The following is a 19,717-nucleotide window of genomic DNA, read 5'->3' on the forward strand; positions in this document are numbered from 1 at the left end:
CTCAGAAGGAATATCAACAATCTCCACCGTCTCCTTCTTAGGGGGGGGGGGGTGGGAGGTGGAACCGGCGTCGACGCCTTCGCCGCCGAAGACTTTGTTTTCCGCGTCCGACGCACTACGCCGCTAACAACCTTCGCCTGAGCCTCCTCCAAGCTCAAGCCCTTCAGCCGTTGTTTCATGAGGTCATTCGGCGACGTCCTGCGGTCATGAGCTAAAGCCTTGGGATGCAAGTTAGCAACGGTTTTATCTTTGTGCAGCCCCATTCTCCGGAGGATATCCTCAGACAGGTCCGGTCCAAAGTGGTCTATGAAAGAAACAAAGCAAGAGTTAAGTAGAGGAAATAAATCGAAGTTCGAGAAACAGGAACATTGAGAGCGGTGATGGGCCTCACACCGGCCCCACTCACCCTGTGCTAGGGCCGGTATGAGGCCGACATGGCAGAGCGGCTCATCCTGAAGAATGATCTGCGTCGGGGGAATCCATCTTTTCGGCACCCCACTCTTGTCCACCTCAAAGAGCCTCATTGCCAGCCTCTCATCCTCCTTAAGAGGGACCTTACTGGCATCCATCTTGAGCTTCTTCCGGGTGACCCATCTGTCGTGCTCCGCCTTAGTCTCGCACCGCAAATTAACTTGGTGCTGGAAGGAGCGGGGCAGCGGATAGTCATCCGGCACCTTAACGTACACCCACCGACCTTGCCAGTCCTTGCAAGAAGAAAGTTTGTCAACAGAGACATAACCCTGCTCCATTTGCACACTGTACCATCCGACGCGGCCAGAGAATGGTTTGAGATGGTGAAGCCGGCGGAATAAATTCACCGTTGGGGCCTCTCCCTTGAAGAGACAAAGCCAGACGAAGCCGATTATGGTTCTCATAGCCAACGGGTGCAGTTGGGCAACGGCAACGTTCATGGCTCTAATGATGGCCATAACGTACCCATTCAGCGGAAACCGGAGCCCATACTCCAAATGCCGCATGTATACGCCGGTGTAGCCCGGTGGAGGGCAACAGACGGCCTGACCCTCCTCAGGGATGACAATTTTGTATCCCTACCGAAGAAAAAATGGCCCTCGAAAAATGTCTCGCCGGAACAACTGGCGAGCTTATGAGTCCAAGTACGATCAAGACGGACCTTACAGGCGTCGCCGTGATCCATGACGTACTGTCTCCCCTCATTAGGACGAGACCTTTCCGCATCATCACCGAAGTCATCACCCAAATCACCAAAGGAATCATCATCCTCCCATTCCTCCAGAATTTGAGGATCAACTTCAGGAGAAGGAGACCTAGGGCCCCCCGACGCAGGTTTTCTAGGTCCAGCAGAAGACATGTTCACAACAAATTACTAGCAAGATAAAAAAGGAATTTATTTGTTTACCTCGAAGAAAAACACTCGCCGGATCGAAGACTGAAGATTGGAAGAAAAGGAAGCCCTTGAAAGTTTAGAAAGATGAAGATTTTGGAGAAAATTTGAGAAAATGAAATTGGTGGCCAAAATCACGAAATAACTGCCCTATTTATAGGGAAAAGCCCATGAAGAAGGACCAATCAGGGCACAGCCCATGAAGCGTCAACCAATCAACAACGACACGTGTCGGACATGCAACCACGGAATGTCAATCGTTGCAACGATTAAATGTCAATCAATGCAACAGTGACCAAGCGTATTCAATACGCCCATTCACATCTCTTCGCCTGTTCATCTCCCTCAACAAATTCCTAGGTACCCGCTCTCCGCCGGCCACATGATCAACCAAGCTAGGAAGCACGTAGCAATCAAAAACAACCGGCACTCTCACCCGGTCTCGGCCGGCGTCACATTCTTTCCCACATCGGATACCCTTTACGCATCCATGTGGAGGGGGGATATGGTACGGCCTAACAAAAACCACGCCGATGCATCAGAAGAAGCCGATACCAGAAATTTTGCAAAAATACTTACGCAGAATATACGCTCAACATACATCGGAGCCCATACCACGGCATAGACTACGCTGGGGGCAAATTGATGGGGCATATTCTGCACCGCTGACCAAGTCAACATACTGAGCAAGGTCAAGGGTATCCACAGCAAAGTCAACGACTTAGACAATCTAGCCGATGCATCCCATCGGCCTGTCACCTGGGTCTCGGCCTGGCAACTAGATAGCCGGGGCACATGTCCGCGTACTCATATCCAAGACCCCTCGGCCGGCCTGCCATAGGTCCGTCGGCCGAGGGTAGAACGGTCTTTCCACCTGCCAGCCACTTGGCCACTTGGCCACTACATGACAAAAGGTGAAAGTCTATAAATACACCTCAACCTTCATTGAGGAAAGGATCCACAAATTGACCTAATAACCACTATTCATCTGATAATATCTTCCTTATCTCTCTATATTATACTCTTAGCCAAGTAACAACAACTTACCTCTCTAAGTTAACTGACTTGAGCGTCGGAGTGAGTACGCTCGGCCAAAGCCGAGCCCTCAGTTTGTTCATCGTTTCAGGAGACCGCTAGGAGGATTCAAGCAAAGACATCATTCTACGAGCTACAAGTGGTAACAAATATCTGCTCTGGAATTACACCCGGAACAATTACATATATGTATTAAATCAAATCGAAAGAATTATGCAATATTATATATTATGGAATCTAACTTGAATTATTTATAACCTACTTATTATATTTTTGTATGTTAAATAATTAACATCTTTATACATCTAATAAATTATAAAGTTTAATAAAATTGCATAGATTTTAAATTTAATATATAATTTTATGATGATAATAAGTGTGCATGTTTATACTAATTAATTATTTTATTTTAAGGAAATTGACCATCTTCTAGTTTTCTATAAATATTTGGGAAAATTACCAGGCATCGTCTTTCTTTTAGTCTCCTTGAAATTGACCTTCTTAATTAATTATTTTATTCTAAGAAAATTGACCATCTTAAATAATTATTTTATTTTAAGGAAATTGACAATGTTTAGGAAAATTACCAAGCTTTTATATAATTTAATTTTAACCCAAAGTATATAATATTTGCATTGAGATCCCTTAATCGGGTCCATCACACGGTGCTATTGATTTAAAACTATATAGTATTGGTGCCCGGCTTCGCCCGGGCTACCTTTACTTACCATTAATTTTTTTTTTCATTAAATAAAATTACTTAAAGTTGCATAACGCATAAATTTATCATTAATATATTTTTCTATAACATATCCTAAAATTACGATAAAATAAATTTTGAGACAAATTCACTACTCCCGCTATTAATATTTTACTCTTATTAGTGAAACAATAGTAATAACATTTCACTACTTACCCGTAATCGCCGGTCAAGTCAAAGAGGTTAGGAAGCCGATCTAAGAAATCTACCGAAGGTTAGGGCCGAGTCGAAGAGTTACTTTTTGATGAAGGGAACGAAAAAGGCCTCACAGCCTCAGCTTCTCCAGCATGATACACAACACTTATAAAAGAGCTAGCATCTTTCCTAGGGGAAGAGTGATATAATCAGGTTACTTTCACTATTCCTGCCGTAATAATTGTTACTGTCACTACTGCCGCATTAATATTGATAATTTCACTACTCCCGCTGTAATTATTGTTACTTTCACTATTTCCGCATTAATATTGATTATTTCACTACTCTCGTTGTTGTTTCTACCACTTTTATTAATCTCGCTGATAATATTGTTACTTTTACTATTCAAATGAGTGATTACTATCATATAACTATATCCAATGTTACTACAATTCTTTCCTTTACTGACGAAATTACTTTTACTACTTAGGCTAGGCATGCAATTTTAAGAGGATTATATATTTATATAAATATATTACATACATGCATTAAATCAAATCGAAAGAATTATACAATATTATATATTATGGATCTAACTTGAATTATTTATAACCTACTTATATTATATTTTTGTATGTTAAATAATTAACATCTCTATACATCTAATAAACTATAAAGTTTAATAAAATTGTATAGATTTATAATTTAATATATAACTTTATGATGATAATAATTAATACCATAAGTGTGCATGTTTATATTAATTAATTATTTTATTTTAAGGAAATTGACCATCTTCTAGTCTTCTATAAATGTTTAGGAATTTATTCTCCTTAAAATTGACCATCTTAATTAATTATTTTATTTTAAGGAAATTAACCATCGTAATTGATTATTTTATTTTAAGGAAATTGACCATGTTTTAGTCTATTACAAATGTTTAGGAAAATTATCATGCTTCTATATAATTAATTTTAACCTAAACTATATAATATTTGCATTGAGATCCCTTAATCAGGTCCATCACACGGTGCTAGTGATTTAAAACTATATAGTATAATTAATTTGTATAACTTTCTTTAATTACATTGAAGTCCATTGGTTTCTGGATTTAATATATAGTATTGATTGATTGATTGATATATTTTTAATGTACTTGTAAAGACGAATTAAACAAAATCTCACGTCAATATATTTTCACTTATATATTAAGAGAAAATTAAAATTAAATAATTACTTATTAATAATGTACAAATAGAAATCGATAGTATAGAGTTGAATCGATAATATAATCTCCGAAGTTACCGGAGTCTGATGAGAAGAACACAACACGGGCCCTTCCACTGCACAAATACTACTATACAACCAGTTGTATAATAAGCATTGTACAACCATATACATTAATCCGAGCTTATGTGTAATTTTTCTGAGTTTTATAAGAGTTTATTTTTTTATGTTTAAGTGTGTGAGTTCAGAAACTTTACGGCATAGCTCAAATTCTTTTAAACAAAACTCGAAAACTTTAATACACAGCTCGGCTTCTATACCGTACAACTGCATACAACTAGTTGTATAATCTACTAATTGCTTCCACTGTTGCACACTTGCACACCCTTTTCCTTTTTTTTTTTCTAACCCCATCTACTCTTAAACAAGTGTTCCCCAGATTACCCTCATCCTACCCCACTCCCATCCTCTCCCACGGTCCCACCTGATTAACTTGTCCTAAACCCAAGGACAATTTCGTCAATTCACCCCTCCTAGAAAACCTCCTTAAAATAAACACTCATAATAAATCACAATCACCTACCTTCACGGCTTCACTTATTCCTCTTAACTATGTCTTCTTCATCTAATATTCTCGTCTAATCCATTATAAACTCCACCGTCCATCTCACTTAGACCCCACAAAATTGACCAATCCGAACAACCCGACAGAATAACCTGACCCGTATCCAATTCAACACTTGAACTCAAGATCTGAGCTGAACCTGAACCCGAATTGACCAAATCCGATATAATTCGACCCGAATGTTTATTGTCAACACTGATTATTTTCCATAAATAACTTGATAATCGTTACCTGAACCCGAAATAACCAGGACTAGGGCTAGTTAAACACTCAAACATAAGGGCTGACTCGGCCTGCCCCACCCCTCAGTCCACTTTTAGCTCGGCTCGCCCTAAGCCCAGCCCAGGTCATTTTTTGCTCGACCCGTCCCCTATCCCGAGCCGGTTCCAGGTCGCTCTAACCAACCCCGTCCCACCCGCCCGTTTGACCACCCTAACCCGAACTTGCTCGAACTCTTGAAATTGACCTTGTTTGAACTAATTCGACACAAACCCCATCCACTTGCCAGGTCTAATCTCACTTTTCTCACTAACTTAACAAAAATACTAAACAAAATTCATTACAATATTCGTACATAAAACCGTCTCGTACAAGAATACGCGTTACCACTTCCATCTCGAATCCACTTCCCTCACTAGTCACTACCCTTGTTACCAAGTCTTCATCATCTAATCCAATATAATCTCAACCGTTCATCTTCCCAAATCCAACGGCTCTATTTCCTCCTCCTCCAAATTAACTTCTCCCTAACCATAAACCCTAAAAATATCACTCTCACTTTCTCTCTCTTATTCGCCTCCTTTCTCTCTCTACTTTTTTCAACCAATTTACTCCGTCAATTTCTCATCTAAATCTCCAAATCTCGTAATAATCACTTCTTTTTCTAATTAATTTCTCAATTAATCGATCAAATTCCTCTTCTTTAACTAATTAATCTAATTTTTTTGATTAAATTATGTTGTTTTTATGATTATATGCTTTACTTTACAGATTCGTATTTTTATTATGCTTTGATCTATTATTTTATTTCTTTTTTTCGTTTTTTTTGGGAAAAAATTTCAATTTGTAACTGTAAGATGCTGTGAAGCAAGATTAGCGCGCGGAAATCAGTAACCGAAACGACGCGTTTGTTTGATTTGGAGGAGTTATTGGAAAACTCAGTGAGTTGACTCGGGAGATGCCGGCGGTTGAGATGCGGCGTTCGACAAGAGTGTTTGTGCCGAAAGCGAAAGTTGGCGGACATGTGAAGGTTTTAAGGTCTGGTAGACGTCTATGGGGTGATCCTTCTGTTAAAACTACGCTTAAAAACGACGTCGTTTTATTTCCGTTGATTGAAGATGATTCTGACTATAAACCGTCACCACCGCGGCGCCGGCCTGTGCCGCGACGGCGTCAGGAGTCGGCGGCGGTGGTGTTGAAACCAAAAGCGGAACAGATGGAGGTAGATGAGGTAAAGAAGGAGGTACAGAGCGAGGTGAAGGAAAAAGAAGTTAAAGAAGTGTGTAGGAGTGAACCTAGGGTGATTAAGAATGTGTATAGTAGGAAAAGGAAGCGGAATTCGGCGGTTTCAGATAGCGCTGAGCGCGAAAAAAGGAAGTTTGGATTGCATTTTGTGAGAAGGAAGAGGAGGAAAGCCGTGGAGAGTGAAAAGGTAGATGAAAGGAAGGTTCTTGATGATGATGATTGTGGTTTTTCGATTGTTGTTTCGGGTTTTTGTGGTGGTTGTAGTCTAAATTCGCGTCTTTTGGGGTCTGTGCTTAAGTATTTAGGGTATGGGAGTGTTGAAATGGTTCAGCTTTCGAGGTTTCTTGTTTCGAAACCAATTGGGGATGTGTTTGCATCGTTTGGGATTCGGTTTTTGTTGGTAAGTTGGCTTTTTTACGTGTGATTTTATTTCTTGGTGTTTTTTGGTAGCCAATGGATTTGCAATGTTTATTATAATTCTTGTTTGTTTCAGAATCGCCGGAGTTTGATTAACAGAGGAGTATGCAGGATTTTGGGTGCAAGGCAGATGATACCTTTGTTTACAGTAGATTTTTCTGCTATTCCCTTGTGTTTTACTGGTTTATATTTTGGAATATTAATGAGGTCGATTCGTGTTTCTTGCTCGTTGAAATTGAATTTCCACATTGTACAAGAGAGCACTTGTGATAGTGAACCACTTCTCTGTAGTGAGGACCGATGCGACCAGATGTTAAACATTCCTATTGCTACTGATAGAGATGTTAGGAGTAAGAAGGTTGTAGTAGCTGGTTTAGAGGCCAGTAAAGTAGGAAGTCGGATTCTCCAGTGTAGAAATGCTTTATTGACTCGAAGTCCTTCTAAAAGACGTAGAAGATCATTGAGAAATCGTAGGGCTAGAAACCCTTTGCACTTCATCATGCAGAGGGCTAATGGACTTTCGGTTTCTAATAATGTTGTGTTTAAGAAAAACAGTGGGCAGTTGTCTATGTTCCGTGATCAGGAACTGAGGAGGTCAGCTCGAAAGAATCCTGTTTGTGAACTCAATGAATCGAAATCAGGGTCGAGCTCTGTGATCAATGAGCCGAAATCAAGCTCAGGCTCTGTTGATATGAATGTGGATGTAGACTCGCAATTCTGCTCTGCAAATGTAATTGTAGTTGAGACAGATAGGTGTTATAGGATTGAGGGAGCTGAGGTCTCACTAGATCTATCGGCTGCAAATGAGTGGGTTCTGTCTTTTAAAAAAGACGGGGTGACGAGATACTGCCTCAAAGTTCAAAAGGAAATGAGACCACATTCTTTTAACCGTTTTACTCATGCAGTGATGTGGAAAGCGGAAGACGGGTGGAAACTGGAATTTCCCGATAGGAAGGATTGGGTCGTGTTCAAGGAATTGTACAAGTTGTGTGACGAACGCAACCTCGTTCCAACTTCACCGGCTGTGAAAAATATTCCTGTTCCTGGTGTATCAGAAGTGACCGACTTTTGGGGTTCTGCATGTGCTTTTGAAAGGCCAGAATCATACATCAGAGTGAATAGTGATGAACTGTCCAGGATGTTATCAAGGAGGACAGCGAGCTATGACATGGATGCGGAGGATGAAGGATGGCTTAGTGAGTTCAATAGTGGGTTGGATGAACCTAGTTGTCTTTCCGAGGATACCTTCGAGTTAATGATTGATGCATTTGAGAAGGGTTCCTACTTTAGTCTAGAGTATGTTAATGACGAACAGACGGCTGTTAGCCATTGTGTAGGTCTTGCTAGTTCTGAAATTGCATTGCCGGTCTTCAGATATTGGACCAAGAAGCGGAAGCAGAAAGGCGTGCCCTTACTTCGGGTTTTTGAGGTACGGATATCCCTCTGTTTTCATGTAAACTTATACCTTTCAGCTAATTATTGGGTGCGCTTGCGCCTTAGCTTGTCTACTGTCGAACATCTGCTTGACAAGTCTGGTTTTGATCCCATGTTTGATACTGATAGAGTGATTGTCAAAGGTCTAGTATCAGATTCCAGATATGATTTTTTTTTTTTTTTTTTTTTTGAGATGTGCATTCACCCATGGACGGTTCTAAAGGATGATTCATGTCAGCCGACCCCAAATCTTTTTGGGATTAAGGCTCTGATGTTGTTGTTGTTGTTGTTGTAATCTGTGATACAACACACAAGGGTACACTTGCGTAAAACCAACCCCTATAACCCGCAGTAAACGGAAACTTTGATGCACCAGAGAGATGGTGTACATCGTCTAGGATCAGATCTTTATATCACAAATCAAAGAATGTCTAGTGCTGTATCTTGCCTTTTCAGATTTGATTTGATCGTTTGCATTACACTCTCTCTACCCCCTAAAAATAGATAAAAACAGATCGATAAATTGTATCGCTTAGTGTACACAAGATATTGGTGAACTTTGATAACCCTAGTTTTTATACTTGATCATGAACTAATCGCTTGAATGATAATCTTCCAGTTAAATGAGCCAAAAAGAGCGCAGTTGATGTCAAAACCAGTGCTACGCAAGAAAAGGTCGCTAAAACGGACACCACCTTCTATGTCATTCTCTCGAGGACGAGGCAAAGACAATTCAATCTTGCAAGGTTTGTCAAAATCATTTAGAGTAAATTGTCTGGAATTAGTCTTCCTTTTTATTATTATTGTTATTAAAACTAGAATTGCATCTAATTTCTGTTAACTTTCGACAGCCATGGCAGTAGAGCAGACTATCATAGAGGAACAGCATGCTGTTCTCCGAGCACAGGAAGCAAGAGCTTCATTTGACAAGCTAATGGAAGTGGCCATACAGAAGCGCCAGAGGGCCCAACTTCTGATGGAAAATGCTGATCTGGTAACTTACCGAGCCACCATGGCACTAAGAATTGCTGCTGCAGCAGCAGAAACCCGACTTGTGAAGCCTCAGCAAGCCGCTAATCATTTCCTCGACAATGAGGACGTTAAAGGTTCATGAATTATGCTATTTTTTGAAGGCATTTTATTATGTTTGCATACAAGAAATGCAGCCTTTGTTGCAGTGTGCTTTTTCGAGGTCGTTTGGTTATCCCTCGAAGAAGATAATGTAATTTTGTATAGGTTTTTTTTTTCTTTTGCTTTTGCTTTTGGTCATTGCTGTACATTATGTATCGCTTTACGACCCCATCAACCAACACCCTGTATTTGTACTCTGATAATCGATTCAGTTGGTGACCTTGTAACGGAGTAATGATAAAAGAAAAGAAAAAAAGTGGATGTGATCGGAAAAAAAAAATATAGAATGTGTGAATAATTAGTTTTGCTAACTGTAATTATGTTTAAAATTTAAAAATACTAGTTAGACCGTTTGTAAATTATTTTTATTTGGAGACATTCCGTCAATTTTCAATATTGTTCGAGAGTAATCTTTTAGTCTGAAATTTCGATCTGTGTGAATACATTATCTGTCGTCGAAGATGGATATTGTATAATGATCAAGTAAATGAAGTTTAGCTTAATTTAGGCGATTGCACTTTCGTGTTTTGATTCATGAAGAGCTAGGAGTCTAGGACTTTAAATCGGCCCAAAACCTTTATTAAGCTATTGAGAGATCGTTTTGTTATAAATGATTGAATACAGGGGGAGCACTGCCTACATCTTATGCGTTTTTGCATTTTAAGGGAATTTAGATCCTCTCCATTACCTTCTCTCCATTTCCTCTCTAATACAATCATATTTTAATATATTTTCTCCCACCATCCATTAAACCTTTATTTTTATGAAACGATTACAACCGTTGGATCATCACAATATTTGATTCGGACCGTTGATAAAAAATGGATGTCCATTTCTTTTGAAGAAATGGAGAAAATCCGGACCAATTTTAAGGAGAGTTTTTTTACCTCAATTTCTTTTACAAAAGATAAATTTGTCCCACTTATGAAAATTATGTTACGAAGTTTCAAATTTCTTACGAATAGCGCTTCTCTATGAATACGCATTTTGTATGGAGTTAAATACTTGAATAGCGCTTCTCTATGAATACACATTTTGTATGGAGTTAAATACTTGTATGAAAAAGGGAAATGAGCCTTTTGAAATGTCCGAGTGACTTAGTGACTTGTAAAAGAATAGATGAAGTAAATTAAATTTAAAATTATTTTAGATAAATGAAGGACGGTCATAACACCATGCAGAAATATATTGTGCCACTTATTTTTATGCTTGAGTAAGATAAACCGATTAATTGATAGATTATACTCTAATGACACAAGCACTTTTTTCATTCCCCTGAATGAAACAGATATGAGATTACTTGCGTGAATTTTCACAATTCATCTAAGACAACAAACGTGCATAATTGTTAGAGTTTGAATCATTGATGTGCTTAGTGCACTTCCAAAAACAAAGTACTATTTGAGTCAACCTATGTTGCTTATCTGGCAAGAAACAAGTTAGCAAGAACTCTATCAAACATACATAAGCTGGCATTATTGGTTTGAGATGTATATTCATTCATATTTACATAAATGATTGATTTTTTTTTAAACATATTTTATTGTTATATGAATTTTCAAATCAAGATTGACCCAAAATCGATTGCATCACTATTCCCTTTCACTTTTAAGTCTTAAGATTTAGATTAACGTTTACGCCATTAAATTTGAAGTCTAGCTCTGGCACTGTCATGTCTTTTATCTTCCAGCATCCTATTTTTGCTACGAGTTTGTTTTAATCATTTGTTTATCTTGATTAAATGATACTCACAGAAAATAAAAATAAAAATAAAAACGGAAGTTCACGTGCTACTTTTGATGCTTGCCACTTTGCACTGATATCCCTCTTTTGCAAAAAAAAAAGGTTTTTTTTTAAAAAAAAAGGGAATATTGAATTGCCATAATTCGTGTCTCTAAGTTCAGAAAATGACGATTCCTTTTTCAGACTAATCGTTTCTACGAAAACTATGATTTCGAAACAAAAAAATTGTCGGGTTTGAAACTCGTGACTTAGATCAGTTTGATTTTTTCTTTTTTCTTTTTTAAAAATTTATACATAATTTCTTTTTCACTTCGAAAAGAGGGCATGACGTGCAAAGTCTCAAGAGTAGCACATTAGTTGGCACAACATATCATATAAATACACACAACTCTTCTTCAAAAAAAAAACACAAAAAACAAAAAAGAGATGGGAAATTGTTGTGGAATAACATCAAACAACATACAACAACATGAACCCTCTCTAATGCCACAAGAGTTCCCTACAAATGTCACCGATACCGCGTCCACGACCGGAACCAACACCCCCTTTCTCGTAACCCCGGACCCAATAGGGCTCGGGGGAGTCGGGTCATCCAGCCCATCAAGTAACATGCCAACGGCCATGACCGCGCAATTTGTCGATCAAAGGTTGCTATCATTGTTAGAATTCTTTAGGCAATTGCATTTTCGACGAAAAGATATATTTAAGCAAATTCTTCCAAGACATAGGAAGGATTTTGAGGATATTTTTGAAAGGATGGATACCATGGGAGAAGAAGAAAAGGAAAATTATAAATTGGGAGGTGTGCCATTGCAAAGAAGTAGAAGTTCTGAGGATCTTAAGTTGGAGAGGTTTAAAGTTAAACCTATTGATTCACCTAATGATAAAGTCAAAGGTGGTGGATCAAAGGATTCGAAACCTCCACCAAAGAAATAATTTACTTCCTTCGTTCTAATTATTTATTTATTTCTTCATTTTTTTAATGAAATGTATTCTAATCAACGGTGGGTAAAGAGATGATTAAGACAGAGATAATATTTACGTAGTACATTATACTTACTCGGGTAATGTTCATCAATTTAATATTTTCTGTAATTTAATTATTAAGTTAAGTCTCATTGACCCGCTAGATGGTTCAGATAAACTGTGTGAGATAAAATGTACGAATTTAATTCGTACATTTTATCTCACACAGTTTATTTTTTAGTGGATTAAATTTGTACTCCATATTTCACTCGATTAACTTTGTTTACATTTTTTTGTAAGAAGTATTTTATGAAAATAAAAGTTTGAGAACCTTAGAAGGTCTTAAAATTTACCTTTTTTAGTAATGATGTTATGTTAATATTATGCTTAACTATGCTAATTAAGTTTTTCGTTTAAGGAGTTAACTACGGTTTTCACACAATTTATTTTTAACATTTGTCACAAATTGAAGGAAATGAAAACATAACAATAAAGCGTGGATAAGTTGAGGGCATTATGGATAATGGACTAATGATAGTATTATCCGGTGGTGGTGGTGGTGAGAATTTTCTGAATGTAATTCATGACGAGACGTGCAAAAACATGTACTAAAAACGCCTAACACTACTTACAAAGAATAGGTAATACCGAACACAAATCTAATTCTCATTTTTGGATATTTACTTATCCAATTCATGGCTTCTGATTAATATTTTTGACTAACTCTATGAGGTACAATAATTTTATACTACGTATAATCTATTATCAGATTACAATTATAGTAGAACGATTTCATTGTTTAATTAAGCTACTAATCGTCACGATCATATATTAAACACTACAAAATGATTTGCATATCGTAGCCAGCTCAAGTTTCTGGCATTTCAATTGTACTATGTAATTCATGTCACCAGAAGGCTAGTGCGTACCATGACAAAATCCAGCTATATTATTTGGTATCAATGACAATTGATCATACCTACCAAAATTATTCGCAATCTAATTATTTATACAATCTCCGATTGTGAGCTAATGTGTGTATCTTTGGACATCGTTGTATGACTTGTATAGTGTAGACTTGTATCATGGTCGGGTTGAGTCAATTACAGACTTGGATATACGATATTAAATGAATTTTTTGTACTAATGGTTTTATTTGTGTGTGTGGATGGGGCTAGAGGGTGTGCATCAATAACATTTGGCCACCCAGACTAATTTTTATCTCTCTCTCTCTCTTTTTATTTTTCTTTTTTGAGTCGTTTGCTTAAATGAGCTTTTCAAGCCCTAAATTTTACGATTTATCTAAGGAGATAAGTAGCATAAAACCTTCAATAAGTATTTTCGGAAGTTGTACATCAGCATAATTCATCAGTTTGTCAAGCACGACATTTAGGCCATTATCGCTCATCCTACGAACCGTTGCCCTAACTTGATCCTTTGAAAACCCCATATTTGTCACCCTATCGACCACATTATCAACGGGGGCCTTGTTGCCACCTCCTCTGGAACTTGAGCCACCACTGACCCCAGACGCAGTTAGTGTAACCAAGGGTAAAACTCTAACAGTAGTAGTGAGGATAGCCGCTAGTACCACCTCATGACGAATGTGACTGTGATTTAACCGGTGAATCACCACCATAATGTGAGGGGTGCCACCATAAGGAAATAGCTCACTTGGCCCAAATGGTGGGGTCGGGCTAACTGGCTCGGACATTTAATCACCTATAAATACCATTTTATCAAGGTACACAAGTTCCCATAAAAGACGACCTTACAAAAGATTTGTATATAACGGATCTTTAGTAAGAGTAGGTCTCCTGAGAGACCATTGTACAATTTTAAGAAAAAGTGGTACTAAAGATAATAAAATAGGTACAAATCATGATTAATGATTAAATGGGTACATTTATTATGTAAATAGGTACGAAATTACTATGTCACGATCAACAATAAAAGGGGTACGAAATACAAATAAAAGGGTGCGAAAGATTGGTCTCTCAATAACTTAGTGAGAGACCGTCTCTCCCAAGTTTTAGTGCTTTAGTAATCGGTTTTTAAGAATTTGAAACCTATTATTTGTAGATCAATTATATATTTTACTATGCATTACGAGAATTACGATAAAACCGTCTCATAGAAGACCAATTACGAAAAGTAAACCAACCAAGTAAAACAACCAAAGCTCAACTCGAGAACTCGAGAACTACTCCATCTCCAATTCTATATCCAATCTTCTCGATTATTCTTCATTTAGTAGATCGATAAACAAAATCATCTACATATACTGCACAAAATTTGGGGATTTAATCAATCGATGAACGCATCTAGGTTTATGGACAAACAAATTATGGATTTATCTCGATCATCACTGGCCGACAACAACAACAATAATCCAGATTTATTAGATCTGATGAACCCTCAAGTAGATCAACATAATCATAATCAAGGTGGAATTAATGATGGGTTGTTGTCGATGAACAAGAAGAAATCGGAGATTTTACCTAATTATGACTTTCATCCTGTTAATTCGATTGCGTCATCTACTGTTACTAGAGATTGGGCTTCTCTTGATGATTCCAATCTGCCCAATTTGTCATCTAATAGGGTTTGTTGATTTCTTACTTTTCTGGGTTTTAATTGGTTTTAGGGTTTGATTACTGTGTTTATTGATCAATTTATAGTTGATAGTGAATAGTGTGATGTATTTCTGTTTGGATTTAGGGTTTATTTTATTATGTTGATCAATTGGGCTTCTCTTGATGATTCCAATTAGGGTTTGTTGATTTATTACTTTTCTGGGCTTTGATTGCTTTTAGGGTTTGATTACTATGTTTATTGATCAATTGATAGTTGATAGTGATCAGTGTGATGTATTTTTGTTTGGATTTAGGGTTTAATTAGTATGTTGATCAATTTCTTGATGGTGCATGTATGATACTTTTAGATTGGTTTTAAGGTTTGGTTAGTATGTTGATCATAATGATCAATTTTGTTAGTCTTCTGTAAGGCGGTCTTTCGCAGAAAATGTGTAAATTGATTTTAGGGTTTGATTAGTATGTTGATTATAATGATCCATTTAACATGGATGGTATAGTTTTTTACTCGGTTATTCTTCTGCATGGCCGCATTTCGCAGAAATTGTGTAAAACGGATCTGTTAACTATAAATAGTGACCCATTTAAATGAAAAATTAGTTACTTAAGATCCGTATTGAAAATTTGTGTTGTATTGGTGATGCAATTTTATGGGGAAAGTCATGGTTTAGACTTAGTTACCAGGTTTCCCCTTTTTGATCATGTAATAGGGTGTTTGTGGATTGTTCATTAGTTTTGTTTCTTCGAAATTATCTCATATTTTGAGATAACCCTAATTTGATAGTTATCAATACACTGGCATAACCCGAGAATTTTATAGTCATGAGGTCAAACTATTAATGGAATAAGGTAACTTGGGAAAAAAAATCGAAAATTTGAGCTCTGCCAATCAATGATAGAGGATGGCCAAGTGTAGCCTTCTTTCTGATTAATGTGCCTAATGGGGTAATGGTTGACGACGGGTTTAGTACACTGATGGAAATAAAATGAGTTTTGATTATTTCTTAAATGTGGATGTTCCTACGTGCTCATGTCAATGTATTTGTCATTTGTTTTGTGATATGCAGAGCTATGGTTCTCCAAACCATGTTCAGCTTGACAAGACGGAGAAAGCTCAGGCGAAAGCTCAGAAAGTTGACGATTCAGCAATACTGTCTGAAATTGATCGTACAATGAAAAAACATACCGAGACTTTGATGCATGCCATTGATTCTTTGAGTGCTAGACTATCCCAGATGGAAAGTAGAACACGCCAGATTGAGCACTCGGTCGATGAATTGAAGGTATCTGTTGGCAATGCTCATGGAAGTGCTGATGGGAAATTGAGACAGCTAGAGAATATTATTATGGAGGTAACTGTGTTTTCTCTTTTATCTTAGCCGCTGTTTTTTTCGCGACTTGTGAGTATGCCCAATCCGAACTTTTCACTTTGTTGTTTGGTACATCCACCTGCAAACTTCCCATACGCAAATTCGGAGCTTTCTTTTTAGGAAACTATAAGCTTGTCCTTAACGGCCATCAATATTATTTCTAATATCAGTTTAAATGTTCACTAACTGATTCATATACTTCTCTATTCAATACGGAGTTCATAATCCATTGCCGCTCTCTCTCCTACCCTCCCTTCATATTTCCCTTCTTCCACACCCTTAAGCTGCTCGACTCCTCTAGCTATCCCGCATCGTATTTAGCTACCTCCTTCCCTATTACCAGTTGCTTTCCTCTACCTCTCCCTTTCCTCAACAACACCTCCTCTCAACCTTAGCTTGGCTCCTCGCAACACCTTTTGTAACACCCCACGTTAATTGAAGAGGTCTTGTGATAGGCTTAAAATGGCTAGTGCTTAAAAGGTTTGAAAGTACTACTCATATTAACAAAGTGCACTTTCTTTTATGGTCATCCATGTGAAAGAACTCCAAAGTTAGCGTGCTTGGCTGCGAGTAGTTTTAGGATGGGTGACCTCCTGGGAAGGTTCCCGGGATGCACATGAGTGAGGACAAAATGCGCTATAAAGGACCCGTGTTGATTTGTGGACCATGTACACAGCCTGGTGAGCTATCATTAGTAACCGCTCCCGACCCGGTTTGGGTCGGGGTGTTACACCTTTAAATGCATTCTGAAGCGCATCAATGTTTTCTCCTCTGACAACATTTCCACCGTACATGGCAAAACATTGTCTTAGGTTGTCTAGAGAAAGGTGGAAGGGAAGAGACAAATGGAAGGTAAAGGAGTGGTGGTGGAGAGGAGAGAGTTGTAAGACGAAAAAGAAAGGCACACTGGGTGTATGTAGTTTTTGAACTGATGATTAAAGCTTTTAGTTGAATGTTCAGGTTAAATTCTAATTAGCTGCACTACGTTTTTTTGTCAACAATTATTACGCCATAACTGTACACATATCCCGCTCTACTACCATAATATTAAAATCGAGGTTACGACATAGAAATGCAGTTGTTCTGTTAATGCTGAGAAGATTATCGCCGTTGCTTTTAATAAGACTAAGTTGCAACAGTCGGTAGTGCGAGCTTCACTAGAGCCGAGATTCAAAACTTTGCTCGTCAGAGTCATTACCCATCTAGGAAGAACATTTCCAAAACCATATTCATCCTGTGGGAGAAGTTGTTTGTAAGAATAAACTTAAAATTACATCCTGCTACTCATGACATATGTTTCCTGACATGCTTCACTCTCGTGCTATAAGAGAATTTTGGATGAACGTGTTCACTTGCATCATGTTTTGATTTTTGGGTTTCATTTATACATCCGGACAGGTACAAAGTGGTGTGCAAAACGTGAAGGACAAGCAAGATGTTATTGAGGGTCATATGCTGCTAGCAAAACTGCAAATTTCCAAGGCTGAGCAATCATCCAAGCCTCCAAATTCCGTTCATCAAGATCCTGCACAGCAAGCTGCTGCAGCGGCAGCGGCAGCAGCAGCTTCCGCTCCACCTCAGCAATCAGGATTCCAACAGTTGGCAACCGCTGTTCCCCAATCATATGCTTCCATGGGCCCACCAAATGCCCCTCCGCCTTCTCAACAGCACAATCATCCTCCTGGCCCTCACCGAGACGCTTATTTTCCGACTCCTGATTCCTCAAGCCAGCAGTACCAAATACCACCTCCTGTTCAGAACCAGCAACCAGGACCCGCTGCTCCACAACCACAACCTCAACTGCAACCACATCAATATCAACCATCTCCAGCACCGCCCTATCCTCAACCTCCCCACTCTCCACAACATCCATCTATTGTGGGCAATAGTGCTCCTCAATATCAGCCATCATCTTCCCCAATGGGCCATCGCTCGGATGAAAGCCCATATGTACCACCCCAAACCTACCCATCAAATCTTTATCAGCCAGCAGCTCAGCCCAGCGGTGGGCCACCTCCCACACAATCGTACTATGGTAACACATCACCTATGTATGAACCACCACCACCTGCCAGATCTAGTTCCAGTTTCCCATCTTCATATGCCCCACCATCTGGGCCCAGTGAGCAATACCCTTATGGTGGCCCCCCTTCACACTATGGCGGCGGTCCACCCGTTAAACCACAGCCGCATTCGCCACGAGGTGGTACTGGCGGTTATCCTCAGCTGCCTACTGCTAGAGTTTTACCCTCGGCTATACCAACTGCGTCTGGGGTCAGTGGTGGCTCAAGTTCCGGAGGAGGTGGGAACAAGGTACCCATTGATGATGTGGTCGATAGAGTGACAAACATGGGGTTTTCCAGGGATCAAGTTAGGGCAACGGTACGTAGGCTGACCGATAATGGCCAGTCTGTTGACCTAAACGTCGTGCTTGACAAACTGATGAATGATGCTGATGTACAGCCTCCGAAAGGCTGGTTTGGTCGATAATTTGGCTGTGTTTGAATGCTGATCTGTGTATAGAATGTTTGCTGAACAGTCTCTCTAGTTTTACTGCTATTGTTGCACTGATGCCTTGATTTGTGTTTGTTCATCACAACAATCCTCCCTATTCATATTTGAGGTGATGTCACTCTTGGATTCTGATTTCTGTAAGCTCCCTAATAGTTCAGGAGGTTTGTAAGATGCTCGAACGTCTGTACTAAATTTTTAGCGCTGTTGCGAATAAACATTTTCTATTTGGTAATTGATGTTTCGGTTAGAATTTGGTAAAACTGATTTCACAATATTTGGTTAGAACCCTTTTATTCATAAGAAGGTATAACGCTATTCCGAAATTACTAATGCCACTCATGATTGTGAGACAGCGATAGTAACATGTCCTTAGACTTGCCTTGTATTGTTATGGTCTTAATAGACTTGCCTTGTATTGTTATGGTCTTAATAAAAAATGTAGTGTGTTATCATTTTCCTAATTCATAGTTCGATCAAAATTGGGCACAAAGAGTTTTGAGTTATGCGCAAATGAGAATTAGTAGGAGTTGATTGCTTCTGATTATTGAAGAAGCCGTGTTTTTCAATTACTTTGGGCCCGGGCTTCTTTGGAACAACTTGGGTAGGGGGTTGTAGGACCAATGGTGGATGTTCAGGGACGATGGTGGTAGCTAGACCTGAAAGGAGATGAGGTGATGTCGTGGTGGCATTACATTTCAATTTTTTTTCTAATCATTTTCTTCAACGCAGTATAATAAGAGAGAAATAAAAAGATTAAAATTGTCAAAAACGTACGGTAGCGAGTAAAATGTGTACTGCGAAAATCACCATCCTAAAATTATAAAATTTTGATATTTAATGTACCCATTAAGATATCAAACAAGATCTTATAGACTGGAATTTGGAAATCATTATAAAGATTCTTTTCCTTTATAATAGTGTCAAAAAAGCAAATGTTAA

At 38.5% G+C, this 19,717-nt stretch overlaps 2 protein-coding genes across 2 annotated transcripts; both read left to right on the forward strand.

Annotated features, from left to right (window-relative positions):
* Positions 1-5,749: 5,749 nt before the first annotated feature.
* On the forward strand, positions 5,750-9,813 carry LOC141646769 (uncharacterized). Its single transcript, XM_074454710.1, has 4 exons — positions 5,750-7,009; positions 7,103-8,455; positions 9,080-9,206; positions 9,312-9,813. The coding sequence occupies exons 1-4, from the start codon at positions 6,323-6,325 to the stop codon at positions 9,572-9,574; spliced, it is 2,430 nt and encodes an 809-aa protein (XP_074310811.1). The 5' UTR covers positions 5,750-6,322; the 3' UTR covers positions 9,575-9,813.
* Positions 9,814-14,356: 4,543 nt separating this feature from the next.
* LOC141646770 (uncharacterized) lies at positions 14,357-19,010 on the forward strand. Its single transcript, XM_074454712.1, has 3 exons — positions 14,357-14,905; positions 15,962-16,246; positions 17,663-19,010. Exons 1-3 carry the CDS (start codon positions 14,615-14,617, stop codon positions 18,752-18,754), a joined length of 1,668 nt encoding a protein of 555 aa, XP_074310813.1. The 5' UTR covers positions 14,357-14,614; the 3' UTR covers positions 18,755-19,010.
* Positions 19,011-19,717: the final 707 nt, after the last annotated feature.

The sequence above is a fragment of the Silene latifolia genome, chromosome 3, assembly GCF_048544455.1.
Source record: "Silene latifolia isolate original U9 population chromosome 3, ASM4854445v1, whole genome shotgun sequence".
Classification (NCBI taxonomy): Eukaryota; Viridiplantae; Streptophyta; class Magnoliopsida; order Caryophyllales; family Caryophyllaceae; genus Silene; species Silene latifolia.

Bases quoted from the DNA above. Each gene is read 5' to 3' on its own strand.
- LOC141646769 (XM_074454710.1), top strand. From the start codon at position 6,323: ATGCCGGCGGTTGAGATGCGGCGTTCGACAAGAGTGTTTGTGCCGAAA. The intron at 7,010-7,102 runs GTAAGTTGGCTT...TGTTTGTTTCAG, and splicing joins TTGGGATTCGGTTTTTGTTG to AATCGCCGGAGTTTGATTAA. The intron at 8,456-9,079 runs GTACGGATATCC...ATAATCTTCCAG, and splicing joins CCTTACTTCGGGTTTTTGAG to TTAAATGAGCCAAAAAGAGC.
- LOC141646770 (XM_074454712.1), top strand. From the start codon at position 14,615: ATGAACGCATCTAGGTTTATGGACAAACAAATTATGGATTTATCTCGA. The intron at 14,906-15,961 runs GTTTGTTGATTT...TGTGATATGCAG, and splicing joins CCAATTTGTCATCTAATAGG to AGCTATGGTTCTCCAAACCA. The intron at 16,247-17,662 runs GTAACTGTGTTT...ACATCCGGACAG, and splicing joins TAGAGAATATTATTATGGAG to GTACAAAGTGGTGTGCAAAA.